The sequence below is a fragment of the Perognathus longimembris genome, chromosome 2, assembly GCF_023159225.1.
Source record: "Perognathus longimembris pacificus isolate PPM17 chromosome 2, ASM2315922v1, whole genome shotgun sequence".
In the NCBI taxonomy this organism is placed as follows: Eukaryota; Metazoa; Chordata; class Mammalia; order Rodentia; family Heteromyidae; genus Perognathus; species Perognathus longimembris.
In genome coordinates this window covers 149,812,572-149,831,116 of record NC_063162.1, presented here as the reverse complement: position 1 = coordinate 149,831,116, position 18,545 = coordinate 149,812,572, and the positions used below count along the sequence as shown (strand labels likewise).

General features: G+C 47.3%; 2 protein-coding genes across 2 annotated transcripts in view; one reads left to right on the top strand and one right to left on the bottom strand.

Moving 5' to 3' along the window:
* The window catches only part of Znf398 (zinc finger protein 398), a 390,977-nt gene that overhangs the window by 44,570 nt on the left and 327,862 nt on the right, over window positions 1–18,545 (bottom strand). The window lies entirely within an intron of this gene.
* On the top strand, window positions 13,815–15,245 carry LOC125345701 (zinc finger protein 425-like). Its single transcript, XM_048337743.1, has one exon. The coding sequence runs from the start codon at window positions 13,815–13,817 to the stop codon at window positions 15,243–15,245; it is 1,431 nt and encodes a 476-aa protein (XP_048193700.1).

Genomic DNA, 18,545 nt, shown 5'->3' with positions numbered 1-18,545 from the left:
AGCCATACCTGCCCAATGTATCCTCCTCCAGGTATTCTCCTCAAGAAAATGCCCAGTTCTGAAGAAAGCCAAGAGCCTACCGAGGGAGCTTTGGAAAGTGCATGCATTTTAAGTGTATGCTCTGAAGCCAACAAGGTTAAACTACAACTCTGGACTTTATAACAAGTTAGGGCTCTTATGAGAATTATATGTCTAAAAATAAGTAAACACTTAGAAGAATAAGTTCTAAGTAAATTACCCGTCGGTGAATTTTCAGTGGTTACTGTTTTTAATTCTTCACTTAAAATTTCCATTGATAAGTCTTATCAGCACTTCTGTCAACACGTCTACCTCTATCCACTGCTCTGTCTCCACCATGCTACCCTGAGAGTGTCATCTGCCTCTCACCTTTCTACTGGTGCAGCTGCATCACTGATTAGTCCTTGTTTTGTTCTCGCTCTCATGATCCATTCTCTACAGAGGAGCTGGAGTTACTCCAAAACAAACCAGCCAGAATCCCTCTGCTTAAACTCTCCAGTTGTCACAACTGAGCTCAAAGTTTGAATCCCAATTCCTTTCCTTGGTCTTAAATGCCCTCCATCAGAAGTAACCTGTTTTAACTCATTTTTCCCCCACCAGTGGACCCAGAAGACCCCCCCACACATACACACACTAGCGAATTCACAAACCTTCATGGGGAGGGGATTCAGGCTACTAGAACTGCTGGTTGATGATAGATGAGTTCAAACTAGAGGGAGAATTGCTTAGGCTGAGACAGTTAGGGCTATGCTGGGAGCACATGGCAGAAGGCTGCTTTCCAGGAGCAGAACAGGCAGATGTGGCTGAATTATTCCTGCTTCAGTTCTATCAAGTGTCTCTAGTAACAACACCCAAGTAGAATCCTACCAGGAGAGGGTTTTTTTTTTTTTTCGTAGTTGTTTTTTTCTTTTTTGGGTGGGCTCATTATGTAGAGCAGTCTGTTTTCAAAATCCAGATTTTCCTGCCTCAGCCTTCCAAATACTTAGATTATAATCATGCCATCACACCCAGCCAGGTGACACTGGTGTACTACTAAATGTTGATCTTCTACCCTTTTCTCCAATTATGTTCCTCCTCAAGCACTTCTACCAGCTAAAGCCTTTTTCCTTTCCTGTGTCACAAATTTACTGTGCCTCAGGAACGTGGCACTAGCTATTTGGTTCTACCTAGGAAGCTCTCCTACAGATCTTCTCAAAATTGGACCCTACCCAGAAGTTCTGTTGAGCTTAAATAATAGTTGCTCGATGAGGACTTCTCTCCCATCCGTTTACACTTGATCGTAGCCAAGGGGCAGAGAAATGAACTGATGGATTCTTGAAAATAAGATACCCAGAATGCATTCTGTTTTACTCTTTTTTAAAAATCATTTCTCTCTCTCTCTCTCTCTTTTCTTTTTAGGCCAGTCCTGGGGCTTGGACTCAGGGCCTGAGCACTGTTTCTTGCTTCTTTTTACTCAAGTCTAGCACTCTACCACTTGAGCCACAGTGCCACTTCTGGCCATTTCCTCTATATGTGGTGCTGGGGAATTGAACCCAGGGCTTCATGTATAGGAGGCAAGCACTCTTGCCACTAGGCCATATCCCCTGCCTCTGCTTTACTCTTATCCATGTTTTTGAATGTACATGCATATTTCCTATTTTTTCTTCCCTCAGCAAAATATAAACTGGTGGAGAACTTAATGGTGAACTGTCACTGCTGTGTCATTAGAAGGTAGGTCAAGCAGATACTACGTGCTCAAGAGATGTTCTCTGAAGTTTAGTCAAGCTGAGGCAATATTAAGATGGTCCCAGTCATAAATCATGGTCAGTATTAACAAATTCACCAAGCTTCACATCAGTGGCGCAGCTTTGAAGAGATACAAACTCTAGACATTTTCAGCCTCAGGTGAGAGTTAAAAATGTCTGAGCTTTATGTTTCTTGAAATTTTAAAGTGATATAATACACCAAGAGACCCTAATCTGGCAGTCATGGTTGCCTGGTGAAAACTCCATCTGTGTGAGAACGTGGAGGAGAAGCCTCCATGATGCCCTGTTTTCTCTGCCACACCTTCTGCACCAGGGTGCCTGCCTGCCATGGTTTCTACTGACAGCAGCCTATAAGCACAACAGTATCCTGGACTTTCACCCTGCTCTGAAACCTTGGACAATTTATTTGACCACCTTGAGCTTTTGTCTCTTTTTCTGTAAGTAGGAGCAATAAACATAACCACAGGATATGATATGAGGAATAATCTTATCTATGGATAGCACCCAGCATAGACACTGTCAATAACAGACAGCTACAAGTAGTTGTCAGTTTCAGCTGTTTCTCACCTGTGCTATATCAGTCATACAGAATAAGGAACATATTATGACATCCATGTCAACAAAATACATGGAGAAGTAAAAGATAAGTTAAGAATTAAGCCTTCAACTTATCAGAACAGAAGACACTAGCCAGTTGTGAGGCAGTAACTATGTTTCAGAAACCCTATGTTTTATCCCCTACAACTTCTCCCAACTTCTTTCCCAACTTTCTTTGTTCCTGTTCCTTCCAACTTGAAGTGTCTTCCCACATGACCTCAAATCTTCAGGGTATTTACGCCAAGATGCAAGGCACATTTAGCCATTTGGATCCTTGAAATGTATTTCCTTTCTTATATGTATCACTACAAGAAAAACCCTCGCATAGAAGCTATTTGGCTTTTCAGAAACTCCTAGGCAGATTCTCCCGACAAAAGGTTTTTCTTTGTTTGTGTCTTAGTAGCTCTGCTCTCAGAACTATGCTAGGCTCCGAGTGTCTCCACAGAAGAGGTCCTTTTCATCATCCAATGAGCTCTGCCGACTTGGGGATGTGACACTCCCGTGGAAGGAAGCCAGGAGCCTATAGTAGTGGTCCTGGGGAAGCTTTAAGCAGCTGGGGCCATGTAATTTAAAACCTCTGAAAAGTGTGCTGTGGTGTTGTGGTCTGTGCACAGCATTAGTGCAACATGAGCACTGGATGTGGCTGACTCTTCACAGGATGTGCTCACCTGCTGCAGGAGGGAGAAGACTGAGAGGCAAATCTGGATGCAGCCCAAAAGGTCCAGATAGATGAGCTTGTGGCATCCATTCCCTCAGCCCAGGTACTGTAAGCCTTTGTCCGTGGACTTTCGGCAATAAGCCAAGCTGAGATTCTGTAAGTTTTGGAAGTTTCTGAAAAGAGAGGGTAAAAGAAGAGAAGGAAAGTAAACACACTTTAGCTTTTCTCATATCTTTCTTAAGCCACTACGATACTGAGAACTGAAGCGGTACATTAATCCTGTCTCCTTGCACAGACTCAAGAGTTTAACTTCATTGTTGACTCTCTGCTTGATCCTTAGAGGAGATTTCACTAGATTATTTGATAATATATGATTACATTTCAAGTGGAAAAAAGTAAACAGTGCTGGCTAGATGCTTTGAAAAGTTGATTGGGATAAAGCTTTTTTTTGCTTTTTCTTTTTTGGCAGGGTTGGGGTTTGCATGCATATTGTTTGGAAGTTAGATATTGAAACTAAAGTTAGAATTTACTTTAGTGTTGTTTTTAGGTTTTATCCTTGGAACAGTAAATGAATGTGCAAAAATGTTGAGAAACATAGGCCTTCTGTAAACATTTAATTGGAAATTAAATGTTTCGTTATGCCCATGTCGCAAGGAGACCACCAAGAAGACCACCGAGAGCCAGATGTTCCGAAATGCAAAAGCAAGGCTTTATTCAGGCGAGCTGCAACTCAGGCCTCGTCCTACCCACTGACACAGCAGAGGTTAGGAGGAAGGCCACAAGCAGAGTTTTACATGGGTATTTAAAGGAAAAAACCACAAAGTTACATAAACCAGGTGCAAGCAGGGTTGGGGTGCAAGGACAAATCTGATTGGCTCGGGGCTAGGGGCTTCTAAAATTTGATCACAGGACATTCCAGATCTCTAAAATTGGTCTGAGGACATTCCAGGGTGGTCAGTGCGACCGGAACGTTCCCAAACCAGTTGCGCCATCAGGGAAATATATGGCCTATTGGTTTCGGCATAAACATCTGCACAAACAACTTTATTCCTGGAATCTGTACAATGACTGGATAGTTTCACCATAAACAAGCTATTTCCCGGGTTTTTTGTGTGTGCTGGGTTATTCTTAGCTTATATCAAACAACAAGATGGTTGCAGTTTCAAGATGGAGTCGTCCTAGTCTTTCAGTTTCATGAGCATGAGGATTTGGAATCAAAAGAGGGAAAAGTTGAGCAGAACAGGCTCCTAAAATGGTTCAGATAAGCAAATAGTTTAATGAGCTCAGATTTAAACATGTGTGATTTTGGAAGTAATTACTTCATTAAGAAAAAGGCTAATGAGGTTAACATGGGTTCAGAGGAACAGTTTAAAATGAGTGAGCTACATAGCAAAACAAAACTCCATAGAGGCTATCAATCTCACTGGAGCTGACACAGATGATATATGGCACTACAGCAATGACCAAAATGAGAATGGCTCCAAAAAAGTGGGGGTGATTAGGGTGTGTCTATGCTATTGTGCAAGCGCTGGCATTTTGAGAATACTAGCACTTTTGAGCCTAACTTATTTAAAAAGTGCAGACTCCCACTACTGCCTGCTCTGGTAATGGAATTAACAACATGTTCTTAGTTTGTGATCTGCAACAGCTTAGCAGCAAATGAGAAAACAAGAAGAATGAATTGTGGGGGGTGGATGTCTCTTTTCTTCTTACGTCTTAGAAAAGTAGGAAATAAGATATGCAAGCACTGACCATCAATCAGATGTGAGAAATATGTCTATGGTTCCAGATCCACCACAAGTTAATTGATTTAGAGCACACATTTTCCCTCCTGGGAATAGTTGTGTACAAGAGGTTGCACAGCAGTGAGAGAGAAGCCTTTAGACAGTAGTCGGAGGTGGAGCCGGCAGGGGAGGGAAGAAGGTACAGATCTCATATCCCCAAAACATGACCCTCACCCACATAGAACAACTATAATGTGATCAGAATGTACTTGTGACTATGTGGGTGAGAAAGTGGCTACTACTGTTTCTATTTTTCACCTAGATATGTCCGAGGTTAGCAAAAATAGAATAGCTTCTCCCTCCAAAGAGCTCTCCAGTGGACTGAGGTTTGGAAGTTTGGGAAATGCTTTCTCCAGTTCTCTCCCTTGAGTATACCCATGATTCAGCAGTGTGAAGAATAATTTCCTTGGGGCCATTGGTGTCATTTGTTTGGAGAACATAGTAACGAGGTAGGCAGCACAACACAATGGAAAATAGATAAGATTTTGGAATCTGACCAAATTGGATTCACATTCTCACACTGCAAATCCCTCAATTTTTAAAGATGGTTTCCTCAGATATTGAGATAACAATATCATCTCCTTTAAAACAAAAACAAAAACAAAAACAAAAAAAACTCTAACCAACAGAGGGCTTCCAGGTTCCCTAACCCTCAGTTTTCTCATCTGTCACATGGATGTAGTCCATGTGACTCAATTATTTTGAGGATGATTTTTATCAAATAAAATTAGCAGGGATAGTAGAAGTTTAAGAACATATGCATTACACAGAAAAGGCCAGAAGTGGAGCTGTGGCTCAAGTGGTAGAGTGCTAGCCTTGAGCAAAAAGGAAGACAGGAACAGTGCTCAAGCCCTGAGTCCAAGCCCCAGGACTGCCAAAAAAGAACAAGAAGGAGAAGGAGTAGGAAGAAGAGGAGAAAGAGGAGGAGGAGGAGGAGAGGGAGGAGAGGAAAGAGAAGAAGAAGAAGAAAAAGAAGAAGAAGAAGAAGAAGAAGAAGAAATGCATTATTTTTATTATTATTACTAGTACCACCCAAATAACCACAACGCATTGTTCCTATGGAATTGGTTATCTTCTGCTATTTAATGGATTGGATACTTTCTGACAAGAAGGCTACATATAAATGATTTCAAGAGTTTGGGAGATATTACACTGGGTCCTTACCCTGACCCAAATCCATCATTCCACTTCTTTAAATCCACATAATTAGTGAGTAAATACCAAAAGTGAAAACTGATCAAAGGGCACTAACTTTTCTTTTGTAATACCATTACTTTTGGTACTGTGATAAAGTCTACAGATATTTTCTTAGCATAATTTTTGTTAGCATGTGGTTTTAAATGCATCAAATAAAATAAATATTACTGAAATATATCAGAGTAGTTCAAGTAATAGGATGAGTAGAAAATACAGCACTACTTTGTGAGGTTTGCTAATTTCCAAAAAATATTTAAAAGAAAACTACCACTCAGAATTTTAAGCTTTTTCAAATGTCTCAGTATTATTTTCAAAGAATCTAAAAAAGTTATAGTCTCAAAGACATTTCAGCCTATCACATGGGTTTAAGGAATGTTTTCCCAGTGTCCGGTTTGAATATTTCCCAACCTGATGAGCCTTTCCATGGTAAGAATAAAGCATAATAGAATGACATAAATTTTATAATGAGTCTGAATATTCTGCCAACTATTAACGTTCCATGTTTTTTCTGAGGAAGTGATATGGAGAAGCAACCCTCATGCCCAGGATGTCAGAAGTCCATAAAGAGTCAGAACTCCGAGATGGCAGGAGCAGGTGGGCGTGTCTCAATAGGCAGCCACAGCATAGCAACAGGGAATCTGGATTGGTGGTGCTCAAATCTACAGGTTGTGATACTGCAGGAGATCCCACAGGCAGGGCTGGAATTTAGGCCATATTCCCAGCCCCCAAATATTGTGAATATTGGAGGGTTCTAAAACCAAAGGCAAAACAAACTTGCTTGATCTAGGACTGCCACTCAAAAGGGCACAATAGAATTAACAATGGAAATTTTAAGGCTGGTTAACGTTAGTCTATAATAAATGATTTGTGAACTAAATCTTTCCAAGGAAATAACAGTATGCTTACCATTGAGCATACTTTGAAACAAAAAGCTGGTGTATCCTATCGCACATAGTAGGCAAGAAAGAAGACCACCCTGGCCATAGCCTCCCTTCTTTCCCACAATCTGTACCATGGTCTGGGGGCCTGCAGGTGGCTTTCCCCATTCCAAACAGTGGCTACACACCTTCAAGCTACTGTATGTAAGAATCGTCGAGAGACCTAGTTAAAATTGACTTTGACTCTGGAAGTCTGGCAGGAAAATAGGGATGCTTCCTTTACTGAGTCAGTAAGCACAGCCCATTTAAACTCCAGTCCACATGGCCCCTCAGTCCCAGGTGACATGGCCTTCTACTTCGTAGGGAAAAACAACAACTCCAGACTCTATATATTTTCCCACTTGAAACTTATCAATGAATACATGCTGTCTTTATTTCCCAAAGAGGAGGAGGAAATTTATACTATCTAAAGTCAAATTCTATGTATGTTGAGAATACCAACCTCTTTCACTCTCTTATTTCCAAGTCATTTTGAGAGAACATCTTACTATCTAGGCCAGGCTGACCTCCACCTCCAAAGTGCTAGAATTGCAGATGTATGCTACCACACAGCCATCAACTCCCAACCCACCATAAGAGAGATGTCCCCCATTTACAACCATGGACACTAAATCCAGGTGGTCACTGAGCACTTGAAATTCAGAATCCGTGCATTTATCCCCTGCCCCCACCCCCTACTGGGGCTTGAATTCAAGCTTTTGTGGACTTAACTATTTCTCTTCAGGTCAGAGCTCTATTACTTGAGTACACTCCTACTTCTTTTTGTTGATTAATGGGAGCTGAGAGTCTCTTGTATTTGTTTACTAAACAAAAATTTGGGAAGTAGCACTGTGGCTCAAGTAGAGCACTAACTAGCCTTGAACTGAAGAGCTCAGAGACAGCACCCAGGCCCAGAGTTCAAGGCCCATGACCAACAACTACAACAAAAAAGGAATAAAACAATACAGTCAACAAGAGATATGCAACTGTATTAAACTCAATGTCACACTTTCCCCTCTCCCTCTCCTCTGGGGCTGGGAATGTGGCCCAGTGGTAGAGTGCATGAAGCCCTGGGTTTGATTCTTCAGCACCAGATACTCAGGAAAAAAATCCTTAGCGGATGCTCAAGTGGTAAAGTGCTAGCCTTGAGCAAAAAGAATACAGGGACAGTGCTCAGGCCCGGAGTCTTGTCCCTAGGAGTGGCCTGTGTGTGCGTGTGTGTGTGTGTGTACATCTTTTTGCTGCTTTTTGCTTCCAACTTCAATCCACAGTTCTCAGCATCCTGAGTAGTTAGGATTATAAGCATGAGTCACCAGGACCTTGCTCATTAATGCCTGCAATACTAGTTGCCCAGGAGGCTGAGATCTGAGGCTCTAGGTTCAAATGCAGCCCAGGAAGGCCTCGGAATATGCCCTAGTGGCAAGAGGGCTTGCCTTGTATTCATGATGCCCTGGGTTGGATTCCCCAGCACCACATATATACAAAAAGGCCAGAAGTGGCGCTGTGGCTCAAGTGGTAGAGTGCTAGCTTTGACCAAAAGAAGCCAGGGACAGTGCTCAGGCACAGGGTCCAAGGCCCAGGAGTGGCAAAAAAAGAAAAAAAGAAAAACAAAAAAGAAAGCCAGCCCAGGTAGCAAAGTCCATGAGACTCTAATATCCAATTAACCACCGGAAAACTGGAAGTAGCACAAAGTGGTAGAGTGCTAGCCTTGAGCTAAGGAGTTCAGGGAGAGCAACCTGACCCAGAGTTCTAGCCCCACACAACGGACCCCCCCCCAAAAATTAAGTAAATAGTATTTTTTGCACATTGTTTTAAAAACACAGTTAATCTTCTTTATTTGACCTGCAGGAGCTCGTTAGCCCTGGGCTAGCCTAGGACTCATGATTCCCCTGAGGATTTACAGGCAAATATCAATCACACTGTCCTTTTTACTTTTTAAATATGATTTAGGGCCTTTTAAAGCTTTTCTTTTCGCTGTTTGTTGTTTTTAATGCCAGTACTGGGGCTTGGACTCGGGCCTAGGTGCTGTCCATTAGTCCTCCCCCACCCCAAGGCTAGCACCCTCCCCCCTGAGCTACAGCTTCCCATGGGGCTTCTCAGTGGCTAAGAGATAGAGAGACTAGGATCCTGAGAGCTCAGCCTCCTGAGTTGTTAGGATCACAGAAGAGCAACGCTGGTGCCTGGATGGAAGTCAAAGTTCAATGTGCCACTTTCAGCCTATTTCTATAGAACTCACCAAGGGCTCTACCATCCTAATTTAATTTTATTTTCTGAGGAGGGGCAAAAGGAGTGGGGGGAGAAAGAGTGTCATTCTCCTGGGCTCCAATGCCAACCCTGAAACTACGCTCCCTCTCCTTCCTTCATGGCGCACTGGACCAGTTTTGGCTCCTGACCTTCTGACCCATATCCTCTTGAGAGAAGATGCTTCCAAGTGAGACTGACCATTCTGTCTCCACTGCCGTTTGCGGGCCCGGTCCATTTGACTCGTGGCCCTGGCAACGGGTGCTTGGCAGGGCCCCGCAGTAAACAAGCACCCGCGCAGCTGAGCCTCGCTGCCCCCGGCTGCCCCCCTTCCTCCACCGGAGGTTCCGCGGGATCTCTCTCTTCACGGGCACCCCGGGGCCCCAGCAGGCTCCCCAAAGCCGCCGTGCGGTACCCGCGGGTGTTGAGGGGGGGAGAAGGGGAGTAGGCGGCCGGAACTCGGGCGGCGGGGAGAGCTAATGGTGACCTCAACCACCAGGTCCGGGGCCGAGTTCCGGTTCCAGAGTGTGGAAAGCAAGGAGGGATTGTGCAGCACTTTCGGGCGGGCAGCCCTCCTGGGCGGGGGCTGGGGAGTAGATTCGGGGCGCGGTGGCGACAGGGCTCGACTGGGCTTGGAACACTTGGCTCGTGCACGAGCCGGGCGCCGCACCCCAACCTCGTCGCCCTCCTCTCATCCCCGGTCTCGGGGACCATGGGTCCCCCTAGCACTCGCGCGCTGCTCTTACCGGAGCTGCGGCGGCCTCGCCCTGGCCCAGCAGCGCTTCCCGACCGGGTCCCTGGAGTCTTCGCCGCCACCCGGTGGACTCCGCGGGCTTCGCGGCCCCCCCTGCCTTCCTCGCACCGACGAGGCCCGCACGGTAGCCGCGTTTCGGGAGCGCGGGCTCGCGGCGGGGCTGGGTCCCGACCAGTCAACGCCGGGCAGGCGGCGGCGGCTCCTCAGCTGGCGCACGGCGGGCAGCGAGTGGGGGCCTAGACGCGCCGCCGCTCCAAGCGCGCCCACCCCGCCAGAGCGCCCCCGGGCGGCGCCCGCCTTCACCTCGCCGCCTCTCAGGAAGCGCATGCGCGCGAACGCGCTCAGCTCGCAGTCTGCAGTCGGCTTCTGCGCTGGGAGGCTGACCACGTAGGATTTCTACCGCTTCCCGAGAGAACGAATGAAAGGCGGGGAAGGAGGGCCCGGCAAACCCGGTGTGGTTCTGAGGAGAGCCTCTCCGTATTATGGAGGTCCAGGGTCAGGCAGCCTTTTTACGGGTGACTGTCGCCCTCCTCAGGAGACCCAGCGATGGGATCCCTCCCCGGTGCAACCCCTGGCTGACTGATTCCTCCCCTCAGGTGGACCCAGGGAGGAGCCCTCACCTCCGCCAGCAGGGGGCCCGCACGACCGCCGCCCAGCATGCCCCGCGCTGCGCAAGTGCAGAGCACGCGCGGCCGCCTCCCCGCATGCCCCGCGCCGCGCCAGCGCAGAGCACGAGCCACCCAGCTCCAGGTGGAGATCCTGCTGAGCGGACCAGGGCACAGGGCAGCCATGGCCGCGCTGAGTCTGGTAAGGGGCTGCCAGTGCGGATGCCGGGCTCCGGGGTACCCGGGACCCGGTGATCTAGGTCCCGCGAGGTAGGGGACGGAGGTCCGGGATTCGACCCCGGGAGGAGCGGGCGGCCGCCACCATGGCCACAGCAGGAAACCACGCCGGGAACCGCGGGGGAGGAGAGCACGCGGACCCGGGAACTCGGAGGTCAGAGGTCCCACTGGGCTCAGAACCAGTGGGTTGCGGTCTTGGGATGCTGCCTTGGCGGCCTTGGGTTGCAGACTGTGGCCGGCCCGTATAGTCGCGGGTGGATTGTGTGGCACGGTTGGAGTAGATGGCAACACCCGCGGGGATGACACGCTGATTTGCTACTTGGTGTTTGTTAGTATGGCTTTTGTGCTATCTTTGCTCTCTGGCCTGTTTCCTGACAGTGTTACCGGTATTAGTGGGCCACAAGGCTTTGTAACCACTGGCTGCCTGCAGACTACTAATGCTCTAATAAAGACTCCAAGTTTCCATCCTTCAAAATGTGGCTTCTTGGATACTTTATGGTATAACAATTTTAATATTGTTTTTTAAGAATGCTAACCCTGGGGCTTGGATCGAGGGCCTAGGCACTGTCCCTAAGTTTTTATTGCTCAAGGCTGGGGCTCTACCAAGTAAGCCAAAGCTCCTGGTGGAAGCGTTTCGTGGAATTTTCTTTCCCTCAACGTTGGACTAAAATCCTCAGGATGAGCTGGGAATATGTCCTAGTGGCAAGAGTGCTTGCTTCCTATACATAAACCCCTGGGTTTGAGTCCTCAGCAACACATGTATAGAAAAGGCCAGAAGTGGCACTGTGGCACAAGTAGCCAAGTGCTAGCCTTGAGCAAAAAGAATTCAGAGTCAGTACTAAGGACCTGAGTTCAAACTTCAGGACTAGCCAAAAGGAAAATGAGGCTGACTTGTGAAGATTGTAGTTTGAAGCCAGCCCTGGTGGAAAACTCTTTATCTGCAATTAACACTAGAAAACTGGAAGTTGTGTGGTGGCTCAAAGTGGTATAGTGTTAGCTTTGAATTCAAAAACTCAGGGATAACCTCCAAGCCTAGAGTTCAAGCTTCAAGCCAACAAAAATGAATAAATAAATTAAGTAAGTAAGTAATTAAAATAGGGCTGGGAATGTGGCTTACTGGTAGAGTGCTTGCTTGCATGCATGAAGCCCTGGGTTCAATTCTACAATACCAGACACACAGTGTATCTGGTAGACTGGTATACACCGCCAGAGGTGGCTTTGTGGTTGAACACTAGGTTTGAGCACAGAGAGGCCCAAGGATAGACCCCAGGCTCTGAGGTCAGGACCCAGGATTGGCAAACAAATTGGCAAAATATTAATATATCAATCGATGAGAGGGAGATGGGGGGTGATTGCTGCGATCTTAACTGTGTCTACATTGTGTCTGATATTGCAGATGCCGATGACTTTTGAGGACGTGGCCATTTATTTCTCAAAGCAGGAATGGCAGCATCTGCAGACATGGCAGAAGAAGCTCTACAAGCATGTCATGAGAACCAATTACGAGACTCTGGTCTCACTAGGTAAGAAGGTGTGGAACTGTTTCCTGGGAGAAGGCACTTGATAGAGCAATTTCTCAAAATACTCACAAGGACTTTTCACATCTTTCGTTCATTCTTATGTATGATGTAAAGTAACTGCATTTTGGTGCTTATGTTGGAAATGAGTCTCTCAAGCTTTTTTACTTAACTGGCTTCAATATGGAGTCAGGATCTCAGCCTCCTGAGTAGTTAGGAATACCAATGCCAACAAGAAAACAGAAAATGTATGTGTGCCATTCCTTGGACTTGAAACCAGAAGAAACATGTTGAATAATTCAGTGTGTCTAAATGTAGTGCTCAAGGAGGCTAAGCTCCCCTGTCTGACTTCTCTGTGCAGATGCTGATCTTTCTAAGCCAGAGCTAATACTTTGGATTGAACATGGGAGAGAGCCCTTTGGGAGCTGGGAAGAATCCCAGAATCTAGAGAGTGTGAAGGATTCCTCTGCTGAGACACATTTTGGTCCAGTGAGAGACCAACAGCAGTTGGGTGGTGAGTACTAAGAAACCAGGGTCCTGATAGCATGTTCAGCTTTCCTAGTTTTCCTTCTATACTCTGGTCTTCTTGTTTGGCTGACCTGAGGCGAGATGTCTTGTATATTGTAGAGAAAGGCAGTAAAACATAGTACTTGGGTATGTGGGATCTGGAGCTAGAGTCTGATCTTGTTATTTCTGAGTAAGCTTGGGCTGGTGATAGAAGCTGTCGATATTTCACATCCCTAGGTAAGTAATTTATGCAGTGTTACGTGATCCTGGCACATTACGAGCTTACTAATGGCAGTCATTTTGTTGTAGGAGATGAAAAGGAACAAAAGATAGTTCATGTTGATCTTGTGAACAAATGGCTCTCCTCTACTGAGATTCTGGGAAAAGAATAAAGCCAGTTCTTCCTGCCTGGTCTTAGGGACAGAAAAATACACAGATGATATATAGCTGTGGTAGTTACAAGTGTTGTATTAGAAACTTATGCTCTCCATAACTTGGGACAGTAAGTGTGTATGTGTACCTAAGATGGGGTAGTCTATATGCTACCTTTACTCAGGCTGTAGACTGGGAGATACATGGTTTACTTTTGATTTCAAGAAGCCAGCAAAGTCAAAGTATTCTTCAAATCCGGAGAGACTAAATGTTATTTTCCATTAGATCCTTTGCAGGGCCATGGTTCCTCTGGACACTTCTTAGGAGGAAGGGAAAACGTTTCCTTCAGGCCTGAGCAAGGCCTCAGCCTGGTGAACCCGCAGAGACCTGACACCCTGGCTCCAGGCGCAGCAGCCCACGGCTCTAGCGTGTCTGTGGCAGAAGGGGGAATTTCAAGTCACAGAGCACTGGGCCTCTCCTCCCAGCAGGGTCTTCCGAGTCCTCACCCTGCCTGTGGAGAGAGCTTTGGCAAGGAAAACCATTTAGGGACGTACCCGGGGAGCCACTTGAAGGGCCCAGCGAGAAGGGCTGGGAGAAAACCTGCCAGCCAAGCAGACCTGGCTGGGACCCCATCGGGAGAGGAGCCAAGGAATGTCTCCTTCAGCATGTGCTCCCCACACTTGGGGTGCACTGGGCAGCAGCCCAAGGATGCTCTGCCCTTCCACTGTGCCCAGTGCGACGCGCGCTTCAGCCTGCGGATCCAGCTGCACACCCACCAGCGCAAGCACAGAGACCCCAGGCGCTTCCCCTGCAGTAAGTGCAGCCTCTCCTTCCCCAAGCGGTTTTACCTCCAGGAGCACCTGCGCCTGCACAGTGGGGAGAGGCCTTTCCAGTGCCCGCAGTGCCCCAAGAGCTTCCGCCGCAAGGCCACCTTGCGGGTGCACCAGCTCACCCACAGTGCCCAGAAGCCCTTCCACTGTGTACAGTGTAGCAAGAGCTTCATCAAGCGGGAAAACCTGATGGAGCACCTGCGCATGCACAGCGGGGAGAAGCCCTTCCAGTGCCCCAAGTGCCCTAAGAGCTTTAGCCGCAAGCGTGCCCTCCAGGATCACCAGCACATGCACAGCGCCCAGAGGCCTTTCCCCTGCGGACAGTGCAGCAAGAGTTTCATCAACCAGACCAAACTGACTGAGCACCTGCGCGTGCACAGCGGGGAGAGGCCCTTCCAATGTCCACAGTGCCCCAAGAGCTTCCGCATCAAGTGCTTCCTGCAAGTTCACCTGCGCATGCACAGTGGGGAGAAGCCCTTCCAGTGCCCCAAGTGCCCCAAGAGCTTCAGCAACAATGGCAACCGGCGGAAGCACCAGCTCACACACAGTGCACAGAAGCCCTTCCATTGCCTGCAGTGCCCCAAGAGCTTCCGCCTCAAGTGCACCCTCGGGAAGCACCAGCTCACCCACTGCGCCTTTAAGCCCTTCCAGTGTCCCAAGTGCTCTAAGAGCTTCCGCCTCAAGCGCTACCTGCAGAATCACCAGCTCAACCACAGCGCCCAGAAGCCCTTCCAGTGCCAACAGTGCCCCAAGAGCTTCTGTAGCAAGAGCATCCTGCAGAGGCACCAGTTCACCCACAGCGCCCAGAAGCCCTTCCCCTGCAGCCAGTGTGGCAGGAGCTTCATCCAGCAGGCCCAACTCACCAGGCATCTCAGCCTGCACAGCGGAGAGAGGCACGTGCAATGTTCCGCCTGTGGTAAGAGTTTCCTGGCCAGAGCTGACATGAAGACATACCAGCTGTTGCACGGAGGGGAGATGCCATTCTCCTGCAAGTGCGGCAAGGGCTTCACCAAGCGCTTCAGGCTGGTGGAACACATCAGGACTCACATCGGCGAGAAGCCTTTCCAGTGTAGCAAGTGCAAGAAACCTTTCCAGTGTCCCAAATGCAACAAGGCTTTCCGCTTGAAGACACAGCTTGTCGGCCACCAGCGGGTACACACTGGGGAGAGCCCTAAGTCCAAACTCACTACCCACGTCAGAGTGCACACAAAACCCTGTCCTACTTCGAGGGACCCGAAGCCTGATCCTGAAATTAAGAAAGGCTAAGCCTGCTATTTACAATGATAGAAGCCGATTGGAGCTGAGGCAGGTGCACAGTCAACACAGCCAGTGAGTGAATGAACGAGATGCCCCTGGTTCCTTAGAAAGGGCCCAAACCCACAGGAAGGCAGATGGGGAGACCGGAAGGGGCTGCTTTAAGCAACCATGTGACACAGATTAGGAACTGCGGCAAAGCTAACAGATTTTTCTCCCTTGAAATCACTGGCAACATTTGCAATCTATTAATAAAAGAAAGATTTGTTCTGCCTGTCTGCTTTGGGTGATGATTCTTCACCTAATTGCAAAGCTAGTTGTAAAATGCAGATTGAGTTCATAATTTACAGGTTCCAAGACCACAAGGCTGGGAAGATACTGCCCTGTCAAAGACCTAAGAGCTTATTGTCTTCAGTACCTTTTCATCCACTCCCCAACCACTTTGTTTGTTTGTTTTGTACCTGTCCAGGAACTTGTATTCAGAGCCTAAGGGTTATCCCTTAGCTTTTTCCTCAAGAAAAGGAGTCAGCTCCGATGTGTCTTCCTTGGTGGTTGGAGACAAGAGCCTCATGGACTTTCCTGTCCAGGTTGGCTTTGAACTGCAGTCCTCAGAGCTCAGTCTCCTGAGTAGCTAGTATTACAGGTGAGAGCAAACAGTCCCCTGCTCCCAACACCAAGCTTTAACAAAGTGATTTGGCCCCAAAAATCCAGAGAATCTCTCCAGTCCCGTCCTCAAATCTGAACGTAAGTGGCTGGCTCCTAAATACCCTTCTATTTCATTCAAGAGTGTGATCATGACCTGTGGGCTAAGTCCAGTGAATTTTGTTATTGGCCTGATAGTCTTGGATTTGGTTTTGGTAGTTTGCTTTCAAACTGAGAACAGTCAAATGAATTCCCTGAACCTTTGTTCATATGGATGCTGACGTTTATCTGAATGTCCTGTAGTGATGACACACAGTTCCCTCTAAAATAGTGGTTATTTCACCAAAGTTTGCCCAATTTTAGAAGATGCAAAAGAAAATCCACGTCTGCAGGGAAGCCGGGAATGTGGGTCACTTTTCTCAGGCACCCACGAGAACGCCCAAAAGGTGGTGGCGTATGGCCAGGGAAACTGGGCATCATCCTGATGTGTGCTTCTCCTTATTATGGAGGCCCTGGGTCAGGCAGCTTTTTTCCCTGGTGATGGTGTGGTGGAGCAAGGTGGAGATGGGCAGAGGGTGCAAGAATGGGATGGGAGGGCTGGGCTGGAATGAGCCATGGTTGTGGGCAAGGGTGATTGTTGGGCCTGGGTAACTGCAGCAGTAGTCAGGACACAGGGGTTGCAAGGCTAGTGAACCAATGCATGCTTTATTTCAGGAGGGCCAGGGTTTATATAAGGTTAGAAATCAATTTCACAACTTCAAGTCTCAAAATTAATACAGCATGATATCCATCTCAAATACAAAAGTGGAGGATGTTACTAAGGTGAGGGAGGGAACTTAATACAAAAGCTTTCCTATTACAAGAGGTAGTGACTACAAAGATTGTTAATATCAAAACAAAGGATTATAGCAGAACTATAGCAGAACTATAATTATCTCCTCCCTACTATCTCCTCAAGGCTAAATAACTTTGATCTTGACTTCCCCATTGACTTGTGAAGAGATTTCCCTATCTTGAAATTAAGAAAGACTAAGCCTGCTATTTACAATGATAGAAGCCGACTGGAGCTGAGGCAGGTGCACAGTCAACACAGCCAGTGAGTGAATGAACGAGATGCCCGTGGTTCCTCAGAAACAGCCCAAACCCACGAGAAGTGAGATGGGGGAACGGAAGGGGCTGCTTTAAGCAAGCATGTGACAGAGATTAGGAACTGGGGCAAAGCTAACAGATTTTTCTCCTTGGCTACATTTGCAGTCTATTAATAAAACTGAGATTTGTTCTGCCTGTCTGCCTTAGGGGATGATTCTTCACCTAAATGCAAAGCTAGCTCTAAAATGCAGATTGAGTTCAGATTGGAGGGCTTCCAAAACCAAAAGGCTGGGAAGATACTGCCCTGTCAAAGACCTAAGAGCTTATTGTCTTCAGCTCCTTTTCATCCACTTCCTACCCACTTTGTTTTGTGCCAGTCCTGGGGTTTGAACATGGGGCCTGAACGTCTTCCCTCAGGTGTTTTCCTCAAGCCTGGAGCTGTACCACTTGAGCCAGAGCTCCACTTGTGTCTTTGTTGGTGGTTGGAGACAAGAGCCTCATGGACTTTCCTGTCCATGTTGGCCTTGAACTGCAGTCCTCAGAGCTCAGTCTCATGAGCAGCTAGGATTAAAGGTGGTGGCCTATGGCCTGGGAAACCAGGTATTGTCCTGATGTGTTTCTCCTTCTCATGGAGGACCAGTGTCAGGCAACTTTTTTTCTCGGTGACGGTGCTGTTGGGCAAGGTGGAGATGGGTGGTCTGTGGGAGAATGGGATGGGAAGGCCAGGCAAGAATGAGCCATGGTTTTGGGCAAGGGCAATGATGAGCAAAGTGACCGATGGAGCCACCAAGGTGAGGCGGCTCAGATTCCATGGGAGCCAGGCTGTCACCAGCAATTACCAGAATTATTGACATTAGGATTGGGGAGTTCAGGTGAGACAGGAGAGGTGACCCCGAGGTGACAGGGTTTGGCTGGGGGAACATGCCACAAGGGTGTGGGCACCCACTCAATGTGCTTATGACTGGAAAAGAATCTAGGATTTGTTTTCGAAATGGAATTCTTGCCTCAAGCAGAAATAAAGTGCAAGGTTAGGATTCAGGTCTGACATAACTAACCCTGGGCTTTCAGCACACCGGCAATCAAAGTCCTCTCAAACTTGCATTTCAGCAAGTAAATGACATGACTGCCCGTGAGACCATCTGTAAATCAGGAAAGTGTGAGAGCCATCTGGTTGGGGCATTTACTGTGGTATTTTTAGAGTGCAGATACTTATGAAAGATGTAATTTGAGGTCTACCCGAGTGTATGCATAGCGGTCAAGTAGATAGTGGCAGTTAAAAATCACGATTTCCTAAATTACTAGCACCATAATAGAATGAACGTCTAGGAGGCAATAAAAACAGTCTGAATTTTCTTCCCAAGAAAATAGTTTTTATAACTTTATTTTTTTGCTAGTCCTGGGGCTTGAACTCTCTTATTTCCAAGTCCTTTTGAGACAAGATCTTACTATCTAGGCCAGGCTGACCTCCACCTCCAAAGTGCTAGAATTGCAGATGTATGCTACCACACAGCCATCAACTCCCAACCCTCCATAAGAGAGATGTCCCCCATTTACAACCATGGACACTAACTCCAGGTGGTC

Bases quoted from the DNA above. Each gene is read 5' to 3' on its own strand.
- LOC125345701 (XM_048337743.1), top strand. From the start codon at position 13,815: ATGTGCTCCCCACACTTGGGGTGCACTGGGCAGCAGCCCAAGGATGCT.